This window comes from Astyanax mexicanus, unplaced genomic scaffold, assembly GCF_023375975.1.
Source record: "Astyanax mexicanus isolate ESR-SI-001 unplaced genomic scaffold, AstMex3_surface scaffold_31, whole genome shotgun sequence".
In the NCBI taxonomy this organism is placed as follows: Eukaryota; Metazoa; Chordata; class Actinopteri; order Characiformes; family Acestrorhamphidae; genus Astyanax; species Astyanax mexicanus.
In genome coordinates this window covers 5895889-5912500 of record NW_026040041.1, presented here as the reverse complement: position 1 = coordinate 5912500, position 16612 = coordinate 5895889, and the positions used below count along the sequence as shown (strand labels likewise).

General features: G+C 38.1%; 1 protein-coding gene across 1 annotated transcript in view; it reads left to right on the top strand.

Annotated features, from left to right (window-relative positions):
- Positions 1 to 16278, top strand: part of LOC125788938 (TGF-beta receptor type-2-like) — a 27646-nt gene extending 11368 nt beyond the window's left edge. The window contains exons 4-8 of the mRNA XM_049472904.1: positions 1094 to 1655; positions 2433 to 2640; positions 2771 to 2912; positions 13193 to 13317; positions 14965 to 16278. Coding sequence (XP_049328861.1) covers positions 1094 to 1655; positions 2433 to 2640; positions 2771 to 2912; positions 13193 to 13317; positions 14965 to 15123 — 1196 coding nt within the window. The 3' untranslated portion in view covers positions 15124 to 16278. The remainder of the gene's footprint in view (positions 1 to 1093; positions 1656 to 2432; positions 2641 to 2770; positions 2913 to 13192; positions 13318 to 14964) is intronic.
- The last annotated feature ends 334 nt before the right edge of the window (positions 16279 to 16612 follow it).

The following is a 16612-nucleotide window of genomic DNA, read 5'->3' as shown; positions in this document are numbered from 1 at the left end:
TACTGTACAGCTGCACATTCATACTGCAGTCTAGGATTTTCTGGCCTACACCCATTTATACTACAGCAATTTAGCCCCGCCCATTCATCTGAAAAGTTTAGCTCCACCCATTCATACTACAGCCGTTTAGTCTAGACAGGAGTTTAGCTCCACCCCTTAATTCTTCAGTATTTTAGCCCCACCCATTCACACTATAGCAGTTAAGTCTAGACAGTAGTTTAGCTCCACCCCTTTATTCTTCAGTAGTTTAGCTCCACCCATTCATACTACAGCAGTTTAGTCTAGACAGGAGTTTAGCTCCACCCCTTAATTCTTCAGTATTTTAGCTCCACCCATTCACACTATAGCAGTTAAGTCTAGACAGTAGTTTAGCTCCACCCCTTTATTCTTCAGTAGTTTAGCTCCACCCATTCATACTACAGCAGTTTAGTCTAGACAGCAGTTTAACTCCACCCCTTCATTCTTCAACAGTTTAGCTCCACCCACTCACACTACACCAGTTTAGCCCCACCCATTCATACTTCAGCAGTTAAGTCTAAAGCAGTTTAGCTCCACCTGTTCACACTTCAGCAGTTAAGCATAGAGCAGTTTCGCTCCACCCCTTCATTCTTCAACAGTTTAGCTCCACCTATCCATTCACACTACAGCAGTTAAGTCTATAGCAGTTTATGCCCCACCCATTCAGTCTGAAGCTAGCTGGCCAAGAGCAGTATAGCTTCTCATTCATACTACAGTACTTTAGCCACACCCATTCAGCCTACAGCCAATTAGCTTATATACTGTTAAACCAGCTGTGGCCACTTCTGATTGGCCACGTCGACAATGCTGGATATGCTGGTGGACTGGTTTGGTCTTGCAGGTCTTGGTGATGCTGGATATTTTCATCAACCAGCCGGTCAATTCTGATTCTACCAGCATGATCTTAATGGTTATACTGGTCCTCCAAAGCCTGCTCAGGTTGATCAAACTTGTAGAGCATCTAAACCATTAAACACAAACAAAAACATGCTGTATAATCAATGCAGGATATGCGAGATCTGAACTGTTCTCTAAATCTGATTCTTCTGTTCTGATTGATGTGTCTGATCTGCAGGCCTGGAGACGCCTAAAGAACCTTTTGATTATTTTAAAAAAGTTCTGATCAGCCTGGTAGCGGTTCTGGTTCTGGCCTTAGTGATCATTGCTTTAGTCTACTTGCTGTGGATAAACTCGATACGCCAGCGACCGCTGAAGTCCAAGCACCCCGGCCACGGCTCCGGCGACACTCGCGCCATCCTTCACGACGTGGACAACTCCGAAAACAGCCTGAACCACAACACGGAGCTGCTGCCCATCCAGCTGGACGGTGTGGTGGGCAAGGGGCGGTTCGCCGAGGTTCACCGCGCTAAACTCACCAATGCCAGCGTTGGCGGCACCAACGTGCCATTCCAGATGGTGGCAGTCAAGATTTTCCCAGGCGTGGAATTCGCCTCTTGGAAAACGGAGCACCAGATCTTTCTGGACGCTGAGCTGCGGCACGAGAACGTGCTGCACTTCCTCACCGCGGAGGAACGCCGGACCGAAAATCAGTACTGGCTAATTACAGCTTATCACCCCAAGGGCAACCTGCAGGACTACCTGAGAAACCACCTGCTGACCTGGGAGCAGATGCACAGGTAGGAACCCCTATATACCTTCTGTTTCCAATCTCTGGCCACTTTATAAGAAACCCCTGCAGTACCTTGTTCTTCCACTTTCTAGAAACTTTATTAGAAAACCCTGCAGTAATTTTTTCCAATTTCTGGCCTCTTTATTATAAACACCTGCAGTACTTTGTTTTTTCCGCTTTCTGGCCACTTTATTAGAAACCTGTGCAAACCTTGTTCTTCCACTTTCTAGAAACTTTATTATAAACCCCTGCAGTAGCTTGTTTTTTCCGTTTTCTAGAAACTTTATTATAAATCCCTACCTCCTTGTTCTTCCAATCTCTGGCCACTTTATTAGAAACCCCTGCAGTACCTTGTTCTTCCACGTTTTGGCTACTTTATTAGAAACTCCTGCAGTACCTTGATTTTTCCGCTTTCTGGCCACTTTATTAGAAACCTGTGCAGAACCTTGTTCTTCCACTTTCTAGAAACTTTATTAGAAACCTCTGCAGTACCTTGTTTTTTCCACTTTCCAGACACTTTATTTGGAACTCCTGCAGTACCGTGTTCTTCCACTTTCTAGGAATTTTATTAGAAACCCATGTAGTACCTTGTTTTTCCACTTTTTGACAAATTTATTAGAAACTCCTGCAGTACCTTCTTCTTCCACTTTCTAGAAACTTTATTAGAAATCCTTACCTTCTTGTTATTCCAATCTCTGGCCACTTTATTAGAAACTCTTTTCTTGTACACAGACGTCTAGTTTTCAGGTTTAAGGTTATTCACTCTTCTGTTCCTGGTGTTCAGGTTGGGTTCTTCACTCACCCGAGGGGTTGCTCACCTGCACAGTGATCAGACGCCCTGCGGCCGACCGAAAGTGGCCATCGCCCACCGGGACCTGAAGAGCACCAATGTTCTGGTGAAGGACGACCTGACCTGCTGCCTCTGTGACTTCGGCCTCAGCCTCAGATTGGACAGCACCATGTCCGTCGATGAGCTCGCCAACAGCGGACAGGTGAGATGTTTATAATCATAAAGTCATTTTATCTACATAGATTTTAGAACTCCTCCTACACCTTCAAAAGACTTTTCGGAAACAACAGAGGTGTTCTAAAACCTTTGATATTTAATATTTTTTGGTACAGGTGGGCACAGCCAGGTATATGGCGCCAGAGGTGCTGGAGTCCAGAATCAACCTGGAGAACATCGAGTCCTTCAAGCAGATGGACGTGTACGCCATGGCGCTGGTGCTGTGGGAGATCGTGTCCAGATGTATCGCCATTGGAGGTACCGTACAAACCAGTCATTACACCACAGCAACCTCACTGTGCCTCCACTTACTGTGGCCACTTTATTAGAAACACTTACTACACAGATAACATTGACTCATTGGTAAAGGAGTGTATGAGTTTCTGCTAAGAGCTGCACTATTCTTAGCATCATCATACTTAGCATTAGCCTTTTTCTTCCCAATGGCATATTTATAGTCTAATTATTAGCAATGTTAGCATGTTTGGCTGATCCGTACCTTAGCATTTTGTCATAGTTGCACTTCCTCTTTAACTCTTTCAGATTTTTGAGTTGGAATATCCAGAAACAATACAGTATGAGTACAGGAAAATCACAGACACTGCACTATTATTATAACTACAGTCTGAATTATACTCCTTTTACCGGTTTAATACGTTTGATAATGATTAAATATTTTTCATGGTTTATTGGGTCCAGTAGCATATCTGTGAAAAACTGTAAAGGATTAGTTGATACTTTGCCAGAGGATATAATTGTGGGTAGACGCCACATGAAACAGAAAGTGGATTTTTCTTGGTAGTGTTTAGAAATTTTAGCAAATTTAACACAAGCATTAACATTTGGAAAATAGTTTACAATACATTACTCATTTGCTGTGAAAGTGGCAAGGAGGCTCCATAGTGCCCCTAGATGTTGTATATGACTTTGTCACTGCTGCCTTGGTGCTCATCCTATTCTCACTAACTGTGGTAAAACATTATCTTCAGCCTGTCAGACTTTATCCATTGTGTGAACAGGTTAATTAATAATTTTGGTTAATTGGGTTGGTTTGATTTGTTGGTTTGTTGGTTATTTAGTTGGTTGGGTAGTTGGTTGGTTTGTCTGTTTGGTTATTGTGGTTGGGGTGGTCTGTTTTCTTGGGTAGTTTGTTTGTTTGTTTGGTTGGTTGGTTATATAGTTGGTTGGGTGGTTGATTGTCTGTTAGCTAATTGGGTTGGGTTGATTTGTTTGTATGATTGGTTTGTTTGGGTGGATTGTTTGATTGATGTGTGTGGTTGGCTATTTTATTTGTTTGTTTGTTTACTTGGTTGGTTGGTTGGTTGGTTGGTTGAGTTGTTTGGTTGGTTGGTTGGTTTGTCTGTTTGGTTATTTGGGTTGGGTTGGTCTGTTTTCTTGGGTAATTTGTTTGGTTGGCTGGTTGATTGATTGGTTGGTTAATTGGTCAGTTGGCTGATTGTAGATGATGGTTTATTGGGTGCAGTAGTGAGAGTATTCCTGGTGTTTCTGATTTGTTTGTTAGTATGTTTAAGAATCTGTAATCGTGTCTGATGGTAGACGATGGTTTATAGATGTAAACAGTGTGAGAATGTTCGGTATGTTGAGGGAAAGTCCGAGGCTCGGTCGGTCAGAGAGGTGTCTCTGGAACAACCTTCTGAACTGTGGTTTCTAAAATAAGCTCTTCTCCTGCTGGATGTAATTTTCCTCACTTCCTGTTTATCTGAGGGGAGGAAGTGCGGGAATAAGAGCACTCCTTCTAAATTCAGTGTTTTTCTTTCTTAAAGTAGCTCCTCTTGTTTAGATGATCAGTTTTGAACATCTCTGCTGGATTTTCTCAGTCAGTTTTATGAGGTAGAGTCTCCTGGAATTCAAGCTTTCAGTTAACAGCTGTGCTGAACTCATCAAGAGTTAATTACTTGAATTTCTTGTCTCTTAATAAAGTGTTTGAGAGCATCAGTTAAAGTAAAGTAGTGAAGAGGTAGAGCATTAAAAAAAAAACAAGCAAACAACATAAGATTGAACTAAGAAGAAATTAAATAATTCAGAATAAAATGATTTATTGTAAAACAATAAAATAAAGGGATAAATAATTAGAATAATAAAATATATAAACATTAAAATAATAGAATAATTGAAATATATATATATATTGAGAAAAAATATTGTAGATTAGTCAATCTGAAAAGATGAATTTCAAGAACTTTGAAAGTATCATCAATTGTGTCACCGCAAAGATGACCATCAAAAACATATATATGATGAAACTGGCACTAATCAGGACTGCAGCAGGTAAAGAAGAGCAAGATAACAGCTCCCCAGATAAGAGTATTTTGGTTTGTTTAACATTTTTAATGAGGGGAACTGTCAGAGACTGTCTCAACACCATGTGACCATTCTGTATTAAATATTACACACATTATAACACAACATGTGATCCAACCAACCAGTGCATTCTCAGACGGTGTGTGTGTGTGTGTGTGTGTGTGTGTGTGTGGCCTCAGGGCTCAGACACTCATGACTTACTGAGAGATGGATTCTCAATACTGTATATATTATTGAAGTTGAGGCTGAGGAACATCACTCTGATAGTGCAGCAGATTTCGGTATTGTTTTTGCTGTTGTTTCTTTTTTCTTACTTTCATTTTTAGTCATAACAATGTGTAGACTAAACAATGACCGATTACATCACTCCTACAGAGAGAGAGAGAGAGAGAGAGAGAGAGAGGGAGAAAGAGACAGAGAGAGAGAGAGGGAGAGAGAGACAGAGAGAGAGACAGAGAGAGAGAGACAGACAGAGAGAGAGGCAGAGAGAGAGAGAGAGAGAGAGACAGAGAGAGAGCCTTTGTGTAAGAAGGTATCATACTGAGTTGTATAAAGTGTACAATTATCTACAGGTATACAATTGTTGTTTGGGTGGATGGTTGGGTGATTTGTTTGTTTGTTTGATTGGTTGAGTGGTTGTTTAGTTGGTTGTGTTGTAGGCTGGTAGGGTGTTTGAGTTGGTTGCTTGGTTGTTTGGTTTGCTGTTTGGTTGGTTGTTTGCTTATTTGGGTTGGTTTGTTTGCTTGATTGGTTGGTTGCTTAGTTGCTTGGTTAATTGCTTAGTTGCTTGGTTGGTTGATTAGTTGCTTGGTTGGTTGCTTAGTTGCTTGGCTGGTTGCTTAGTTGCTTGGTTAGTTGCTTAGTTGCTTGGTTGCTTAGTTGCTTGGTTAATTGCTTGGTTGGTTGATTAGTTGCTTGGTTGGTTGCTTAGTTGCTTGGCTGGTTGCTTAGTTGCTTGGTTAGTTGCTTAGTTAGTTGCTTGGTTGGTTGCTTAGTTGCTTGGTTGGTGGCTTAGTTGCTTGGTTAGTTGCTTAGTTGCTTGGTTGCTTAGTTGCTTGGTTAATTGCTTGGTTGGTTGATTAGTTGCTTGGTTGGTTGATTAGTTGCTTGGTTGGTTGCTTAGTTGCTTGGTTAATTGCTTAGTTGCTTGGTTGGTTGATTAGTTGCTTGGTTGGTTGCTTAGTTGCTTGGCTGGTTGCTTAGTTGCTTGGTTAATTGCTTAGTTGGTTGGTTGGTTGATTAGTTGCTTGGTTGGTTGATTAGTTGCTTGGTTGGTTGCTTAGTTGCTTGGCTGGTTGCTTAGTTGCTTGGTTGGTTGCTTAGTTGCCTGCCTGGTTGATTAGTTGCTTGCTTATTTGCTTAGTTAGTTGCTTGGTTGGTTGCTTAGTTGCTTGGTTAATTGCTTAGTTGATTGGTTGGTTGATTAGTTGCTTGGTTGGTTGCTTAGTTGCTTGGTTGGTTGCTTAGTTGCTTGGTTGGTTGCTTAGTTGCCTGCCTGGTTGATTAGTTGCTTGGTTAGTTGCTTAGTTAGTTGCTTGGTTGGTTGCTTAGTTGCTTGGTTAATTGCTTAGTTGATGGGTTGGTTGATTAGTTGCTAGGTTGGTTGATTAGTTGCTTGGTTGGTTGCTTAGTTGCTTGGTTGGTTGCTTAGGTGCCTGCCTGGTTGATTAGTTGCTTTGTTAGTTGCTTGGTTAGTTGCTTGGTTGGTTGCTTGGTTGGTTGCTTAGTTGTTTGGTTGGTGGCTTAGTTGCCTGCCTGGTTGATTAGTTGCTTTGGTTGGTTGGTTCATTGCTTGCCTGGTTGCTTGGTTGATGGTTGGTTGCTTAGTTGCTTGGTTGGGTTGTTTGTTTATTAGGTTGAGTGGTACATGTTGTGCATCTCATCTGTAAGCTAGAAGAAAAACAATCTGTAATTTTGTCAGTTTATTATTTAGTTTTGTTTCTTTATTCAATTTATTTGTTTGGGTACTTATTGCTCCTTGCTTGTGTAATAAAACACATGTAAAGCTGTTATTAATCAGATCTTAATCAGAACTTAATCACAACTTATTTATAGACACATGTATTGAAGTTTCCGGAATGTGTTCCTCATTTCATACTGTAACAGCGCACAGATGTCTGTACTGGCACAGTCACACAACACACACACACACACACACACACACACACACACCACACACACACATGGCTAATCAAAGACAGTTCCTATCTGGCTGTGTGTTTGTTTTTATGATTTAAAAGACGGATTCTTTTACTTCTATTATGAATTTAAACACTGATGTCCTGTGACTTCTGGATCATGCTGTTTTAGCTGAGTTTATGTATTTTACTGTATATTTATATGTATATATATATATGTATATATATATATATATATATACGTATATATATATATATATATATATATATATATATATATATATATATATATATATATATATACGTATATATATATATATATATATATATATATATATATATATATATATATATATATATATATGTATATATACAGTTGTGGTCAAAAGTTTACATACACTTGTAAAAAAACATAATGTTATGGCTGTCTTGAGTTTTCAATAAGTTCTACAACTCTTATTTTTCTGTGATAGAGTGATCGGAACACATACATGTTTGTCACAAAAAACAGTCATAAAATTTGGTTCTTTCATAAATTTATTATGGGTCTGCTGAAAATGTCACCAAATCTGCTGGGTCAAAAATATACATACAGCAACAAAATTTGTCAATTTTGGTGATGTAGCGAGTTGTGTCAATCAAATTAGCTTCATGTCATGGCCTCTTCACTTCTTGTAAGTGATTCTGATTGACTACAGCTGTTGACTTCTCATGAGCCCATTTAAATAGGGCTCATTTGACCCAGTGATTAGACTCAGCTACAAAAGCTACAATGGGAAAGTCAAAGGAACTCAGTGTGGATCTGAAAAAGCGAATTATTGACTTGAACAAGTCAGGGAAGTCACTTGGAGCCATTTCAAAGCAGCTACAGGTCCCAAGAGCAACTGTGCAGACAATTATACGCAAGTATAAAGTGCATGGAACAGTTGTGTCACTGCCACGATCAGGAAGAAAACGCAAGCTATCACATGCTGCCGAGAGGAGATTGGTCAGGATGGTCAAGAGTCAACCAAGAATCACCAAGAAGCAGGTCTGCAAGGATTTGGAAGCTGATGGAACACAGGTGTCAGTCTCCACAGTCAAGCGTGTTTTACATCGCCATGGACTGAGAGGCTGCCGTGCAAGAAAGAAGCCCTTGCTCCAGAAAAGGCACCTTAAGACTCGGCTGAAGTTTGCTGCTGATCACATGGACAAAGATAAAACCTTCTGGAGGAAAGTTCTCTGGTCAGACGAAACAAAAATTGAGCTGTTTGGCCACAACACCCAGCAATATGTTTGGAGGAGAAAAGGTGAGGCCTTTAATCCCAGGAACACCATGCCTACTGTCAAGCATGGTGGTGGTAGTATTATGCTCTGGGGATGTTTTGCTGCCAGTGGAACTGGTTCTTTGCAGAAAGTAAATGGGATAATGAAGAAGGAGGATTACCTCCAAATTCTGCAGGAAAACTTAAAACCATCAGCCTGAAGGTTGGGTCTTGGGCGCAGTTGGGTGTTCCAACAAGACAATGACCCAAAACACACATCAAAAGTGGTAAAGGAATGGCTAAACCAGGCTAGAATTAAGGTTTTAGAATGGCCTTCCCAAAGTCCTGACTTAAACCCCATTGAGAACATGTGGACAGTGCTAAAGAAACGGGTTCATGCAAGAAAACCATCACATTTAGCTGAACTGCACCAATTCTGTCAAGAAGAGTGGTCAAACATTCGACCTGAAGCTTGCCAGGAGCTTGTGGATGGCTACCAAAAGCGCCTAGTTGCCGTGAAAATGGCCAAGGGACATGTAACCAAATACTAATGTTGCTGTATGTATATTTTTGACCCAGCAGATTTGGTGACATTTTCAGCAGACCCATAATAAATTTATGAAAGAACCAAATTTTATGACTGTTTTTTGTGACAAACATGTATGTGTTCCGATCACTCTATCACAGAAAAATAAGAGTTGTAGAACTTATTGAAAACTCAAGACAGCCATAACATTATGTTTTTTTACAAGTGTATGTAAACTTTTGACCACAACTGTATATATATGCCTCAGGGCAGTAATACCTACTTACCCCAACCATAACACCCGCCCACACTCCTCACACTGAGACTATATCTGAGAGAAGATCTGGTGTGTGGAGGACAGGAAGTGATGTATGACGGTATCCAGCATGTCAGGGCACAGAGCAGATTTCATACTAACTCTGGGTTAAGCTGGCGAGACACTGTTCTTTGTAGTTTGTTGTTATGCTTCAGAATTATGGTCAAAAATATATATTTATGATTATTTTTAATCAAAATTAAGAAAACTGTTCTTATCTTTAATAAAGAAGACTGGGATTGTAATGCTTTCATTCAGAAAAAAGATAAAAATTAAGGAAGATCAATAAATGATTATACATTTAAGCTGATATTTAGGGTAATATTCATTGATCTACTCACATACAGCTCTAGACCATTTAAAAATGATGAGTTTCTTTGATTTTACCAAATTAAAAACCTCTGGAATATAATCAAGAAGAAGATGGATGATCACAAGCCACCAAACCACCAAACTGAACTGCTTGAATTTTTGCACCAGGAGTAAAGCAGCATAAAGTTATCCAAAAGCAGTGTGTAAGACTGGTGGAGGAGAACATGATGCTAAGATGCATGAAATTAAAACTGTGATTAAAAACCAGGGTTATTCCACCAAATATTGATTATTTCTGAACTCTTAAAACTTTATGAATATGAACGTGTTTTCTTTGCATTATTTGAGGTAAAATTATTGGTTGCTAAGGTGATGCTCAGTTGTTGATAAGGTACAAGTAAGCGTTTGCTAAGGTGTACCAAATGTTTGCTTAGGTGTTGCGAGGTGGTAGCTAAGGTATTTTAAATGTGCTATTTTGTTGTGCTAATATATTATACTATGGTTGCTAAGATACTGCTAAATAATACTGATACTAAGATTGCTATGGTATAGGTGATGGTTACTAAGGCATTGTTAATTGGTCGGTAAGGCCTTTTTATGGTATTGATGTTGGATGCAAAGGTATTGCTAAATAATAATACCACGGTGTTGCTATGGTATAGGAGTTGTTTACTAAGGCATTGCTAATTAGTCAGTAAGGCCTTTCTATGGTATAGGTGTGGGTTCCTGAATTGGATGCTAATGTGTTGCTAGGTGGTTGCTAAGGTGTTAATAGGTAGAGGTAAAAGTGTTGGTTGCCAAGGCGATGATTTTTATTTGGTGATGGGCATGATACTTGTTCCTGTATACTAAAGTTGTTGATTTACTTTAGCTGTTTGTTGCTGAGGTGTTGCTAGTCGGTTGCTAAGGTGGTAATGGGTAGAGGTAAAAGTGTTGGTTGCTAAGGTAATGATTCTTATTTGGTGATGGGCATGGTCATTATCCCTGTATAGTAAAAGTGTTAATATACTTTAGCTGTTGGTTGCTGAGGTGTTGCGAGGTGGTTGTAGGGGTGTTAATAGGGTGTTAAATGTATCTGTGTGTATAATGTATGATGATTTTTTGTGTGTGTATATGATGTATAATGATGTTTATCTGTGTGTGTATGATGTATGATGATGTTTATCTGTATGTAGATGATGTATGATGATGTTTATCTGTGTGTGTGATGTATGATGATGTTAATCTGTGAGTAGATGATGTATGATGATGTTAATCTGTGAGTAGATGATGTGTGATGGTGTTTATCTGTGCGTGTGTGATGTATGATGATGTTTATCTGTATGTAGATGATGTATGATGATGTTTATCTGTGTGTGTATGATGTATGATGATGTTTATCTGTGTGTGTGTGATGTATGATGATGTTTATCTGTGTGTGTGTGATGTATGATGATGTTTATCTGTGTCTGTATGATGTATGATGATGTTTATCTGAGTGTGTATGATGTATGATGATGTTTATCTGTATGTAGATGATTTATGATGATGTTTATCTGTGTGTGTATGATGTGTGATGGTGTTTATCTGTCCGTGTGTGATGTATGATGATGTTTATCTGTGTGTGTGTGTGATGTATGATGATGTTTATCTGTGTGTGTATGATGTGTGATGGTGTTTATCTGTGCGTGTGTGATGTATGATGATGTTTATCTGTGTGTGTGTGTGATGTATGATGATGTTTATCTGTGTGTGTGATGTATGATGATGTTTATCTGTGTGTGTATGATGTATGATGATGTTTATCTGTGTGTGTATGATGTATGATGATGTTTATCTGTGTGTGTATGATGTATGATGATGTTTATCTGTATGTAGATGATTTATGATGATGTGTGTGATGTATGATATTTATTTGTGTGTATTTGATTGTGTATGATGTAAGTCAGCTGGGGAAGTCGGTAAGGTTTGGTGAAAAGCACCGGTGGTGTGTAGTTTGTGACGGTGGTGTGGTTAGATCAGCTCCTCTAACTGCAGCAGGAAACAGTAAAAAAGGAAGCCTCGTGCTCTGAAACCAACTGCTACACGACTCCACTTCCTGCCGCAGCGTCTGCACTTCCTGTGTTTGTTTATGTGTCAGATTTCCCCTGACTTTACTGGGTCACTTTCCATCACTGTAGGAAATGCATTTCTCAGTAATTCATTAATCACACTTTCACTTTTTATTTCTTCATAATCATCTCCATATGTCTCAGATCAGACACTAAACATCACCATCAAACACCGTTCTCCAACAAACACCACAATTCTCCACCAAACACCATCATTCTTAAACTTAAAAACATAATTTGCTATCAAACACCATCATTCAAAACTAAATACTATCATATAATAATGATATAATGATATAATAAACACCACCATTATCCATCAAACACCACCATTCTTCAAACAAAGACCACAATTTTCAAACCAAACACCACAATTCCCCAACCAAAAACCAACCATAATTTGCTACCAAACACCATTATTCTAAACTAAATATCATTATTGCCCAAAAAACACTACCATTTCATATCAAACACCACCATTCACCAAAAAACTTAGTAATTTTCAATCAAACACTATCATTCTCCATAAAACACAATTATTATCAACCAAACACCAGCATATCGCCCTTTTTTATCAAACACCATCATCCTCCACCAAAACACACATTCACTCTCCACCAACAAACACCAGCATTCTACACCAACAAACACCAGCATTCTCCACCATCAAACACCACAATTCTCCACCAACAAACAGCATCATTCTCCACCAACAAACACCATCATTCTCCACCAACAAACACCATCATTCTCCACCAACAAACACCACCATTCCCCACCAACAAACACCACCATTCTCCACCAAAACACACCTTCACTCTCCACCAACAAACACCACCATTCTCCACCATCAAACACCATCATTCTCCACCAACAAACACCACCATTTGCCACCAACGAACACCATTCTCCACCAACAAACACCACCATTCCCCACCAACAAACACCATCAGTCTCCAACAAAAAACACCACCATTCTAAAACCAATTCCCATAATTCTCAAACCAACAAACACCGCCATTCTCCAACAACTAAAAAACACCTTTCACCTCCAACAAACATCACTATTCTCCAGCAACAAACGCCATCATTCCCCACCAACAAACACCATCAATCTCCACCAAAAAACACCACCATTTTCCACGAACTAAAAAACACCTTTCACCTCCAACAAACACCACCATTCTCCACCAACAAACACCACCATTCTCCACCAAAAAAAAACACCATCATTCTTCACCGCGTTTCTAAGTTCTAACTCTTTGTTTTATTCTGTGGACTCAGTTTTCTCTCACAGTCATAGAGATCAGATGAATTGCATATTTTATATTTGGCCAGAAAGAATGAATATCCTACAACTGTGTGAGGAAGTGTGTATGACTGGTGGACGGTGGTTTCCGGTTGAGAGTATGCTGTGTAAGACAACCATGGTGCTGCTAATGATGCTGATACAAGAGCTACTGCCAACATAGAGATATCAGAATGGGAAATGTATAACTTTATCTGCTCATTAACACATCATAAATCAAAGAAATGAAGACTTATCCACTTCACTAATAATCTTATCTCTCTTTATCTCTCTGTCTGTAGATGTAAAGGAGTATGAGCTGCCGTTCGGGAAGCTGAGGGATCACCCGTGTGTGGAGAGCATGAAGGACAGCGTGATCAGAGACAGAGAACGACCTGAGATCCCCAGCAGCTGGACCAATCACCCGGTACAACATCACTTCTGATTATTGATTACTGATAACTCAATCAGTTTCAGCAATTAAGCAGTTCATTAACTCTTAATGTGTTACACTGAGACATCTTCTGTAAATACTGATATTATAAGGTTAAAATCACACTGTAACACCTCACAACAACAAGTAATGTTATAACTTGTACTAGTACTTTATTTCTAGTTAATATTTTATATGTATTAATATATTGTTAGAAAGATGCTGCTGACAGCAGTACCTTCACTGCCCACTGGGGGCATCAGCTCACAAGATATAAAACACAGTTCGATTTAAAACTTTAATAATCCCAAAAAACGTGTTAACTAATGCCTTAACTAATTATTAATTGACACTAAATAAGCTATTTTTATACATTACTAAGTTTTCAACAGTTTTTCACAAATCTACACAAATAAACTCTTGTTTAGATGATCAGTTTTGAACATCTCTGCTGGATTTTCTCAGTCAGTTTTATGATGTAGAGTCTCCTGGAATTCAGGCTTTCAGTTAACAGCTGTGCTGAACTCATCAAGAGTTAATTACTTGGATTTCTTGTCTCTTAATAAAGTGTTTGAGAGCATCAGTTAAAGTAAAGTAGTGAAGAGGTAGAGTTACAGGTACTGTATACAGTGAATAGTGAATATTTGAGTAATGTTCGAATCCAGATTATGAGAAGAACTACTCAACTAAATAAAGAAAAATATATATTTTAAGAAGAAATAAAGGTCAATTAACCCAAAAAGAAGAATTTAAAGAACTTTGAAAGTATCCTTAAGTGTAGTTGCAAAAAAGACACTCAAAAATATTATAATGGTGGAACTGGCACTCATCAGGACTGTCCCAGGAAAGGAAGAGCGAGAGTTTCCTCTCTTGTACAGGATACGTTTATCAGAGTTTCTGTTAAGTTAACAAGTTGTTTAACACTGTTTTTAAGTTACTACATGATTCCTTATGTGTTCCTTCATAATCTGAATCACTATTGTTTTATCTATTGTTATTATTTAGTTATTATATTGTATCAATGTACATCCTTTTCCATCTCTCTCTCTCTCTCTCTCTCTCTCTCTTTCTGCTTTATTGGCATGAATGTAACAAGCAACACTATTGCCAAAGCATATAACAGAATACATGCAATTACAACAACAGAACCTGAGATATTTACAGGATTAACAATTATAAATAATATTAATGACAATTTACAATAAAAGGAAATAAGAATGTGGATACTTTATAAATGTGTAATAATAAATTAGTTGTATTAGAAATTAAAGCCCCTTTTAGACACACTTGGTTTGATGTTTCAGAGGGTTTTGGGTTGTTTTTAACCCTACAGTTTTTATTTTTGGCGCTGGGTACAGTCAGAAAGAGAGGGTTAATTGGCAAATGTTAGAAATTTTAGGAAAAAAAAACAGAATGGAGGATAAATCAGGCCAAGAAGTGTTTCCAGCTCTTGTAGAGTCCAGGATCTTTAAATTTGGGATTTTTGAGATTTTTTAAAATGGAATGGTGTTAGAAACATAGACAAATTGCTTCTCTTTATTTTGATTGTCTTAAGATATTGTACTGTGTGATGAAATTGTGTTTTCTTGTTTAATGGTTGAAGTTTTATTTTAATAAAAATCGTCTCTCTCTCTCTCTCAGGGTATAAATACGTTGTGTGGTACTATAGTGGAGTGTTGGGATCAGGACCCCGAGGCTCGGCTCACCGCTCACTGTGTGTCAGAGCGTTTTAATGATCTGCAGGATCTGGATCAGAACTCCCTGAACTTCAGTCCAGAACAGAAGATCCAGAACGACTGAAGTCCGTACAGACCGGATCTCCAAACTCCTGCACTTTACAGCCTCACCTCTGCTCCGAATCTCCAAATCCAAATCTAATTTACACAGATTTCCCTTCATTACATACGTTATTAATCAGCTGAGTCACGTTCAGAGCCTGAAAACTGCTGTCTTTAATCTTAAACTGGGGATTTAATACAGTAACAAGGAAAATCGAGATAAATCTAATGAAAAATGTCTATTTTAGGGACTATTTCTTGACCAACGACACCCTGCATATAACCTTCCACCACTGCTTTAATCTTAAAACTGGCACCTTAAAAGCTTAGTTCACAAAACGCTGATTAAATATACCCTTTAAGACTACCCTTATAAAGGGTTTATAAATGTTTTATAATCTAGATTTTTCATTATTATTAATTAGGTTGTAAATGTCTTAAAAACCTTTGATAAGCAGTTACAACACATCAATTAAAAACATTATTTAATTCAACGTAGTCATTTAATTTATAGTGAAGAGTTAAACATAATTACAAATATTCAATATTAATATGACAGATTTAATTCTGATTGATTGAAATTGACAGAATAAATAAATGAGTGTGGAGTAACTTTTTTGTGCAAATCAGCTCACTGTTGCCATTTTTACTTGTGTTGTTATATATTTATTAACTGCTTATTAATGGGCTTCGAAGAATTTGCAACCTAATTAAGAAATATTAATAAACCCATTATAAAGGTAGTCTTCATATTATGAAGTAATCAACTCCAAGAAGAGGCTTTAAAGCTGATCTCAGCCAGATTAAACAGAGTTTTACCCAGAGTTCCATATGAACAATAAAACAACACACTATTGTGAGAAAGTGGCTTATATCACTAACCACCAGCAGACGGTGGTTCCACTGGATGATGCAGTGGAAGAGTTCTCTGTCGCACCTTTGTAGAGGGGTGACCGATAACAGTGTGTAACAAGGGAAGAGAAGAAAGAAAAAAAAACACCCTAAGAGAAAAGAAAAGTCTTTCTTAAGTTCCTTTTTGAGATTGTTTGTTAGTCCTTTGTTTGAGTCTTTTTCCCGCCTTTTTTCTGCATTCCACTTTTTAAGGCCTTATTTTACAGGAAGTTCAAATTTTACTTAATCACTCATTTAATCCCCTATATGATTAAAAATAACAACAAATAAATAAGAACATAAATAAAGAAAGAAAGAAAGAAAAACAACTATATAACAAGATTCCTCCAAATATTTTCACCTACAATTAGTCTAAAACTTAAGCATAACTTTTAATCTAACTTCTAAAGGTGAAGATTAGTTTATAGGGTTACATTTAATAGACATTTGTAAATTAAACTAATCTACAATTAAATTAATGTCAATTGAATATATATAAGGTATCAGTGGAAACATGTGAAATAAAGTGGATCATCCAAATAAAGTGAAAAAGCTCTTTAAAACTATACAACTATACAATCTTCAGACCTTCAGACCCTGAACATCACTCAGCTGAATTG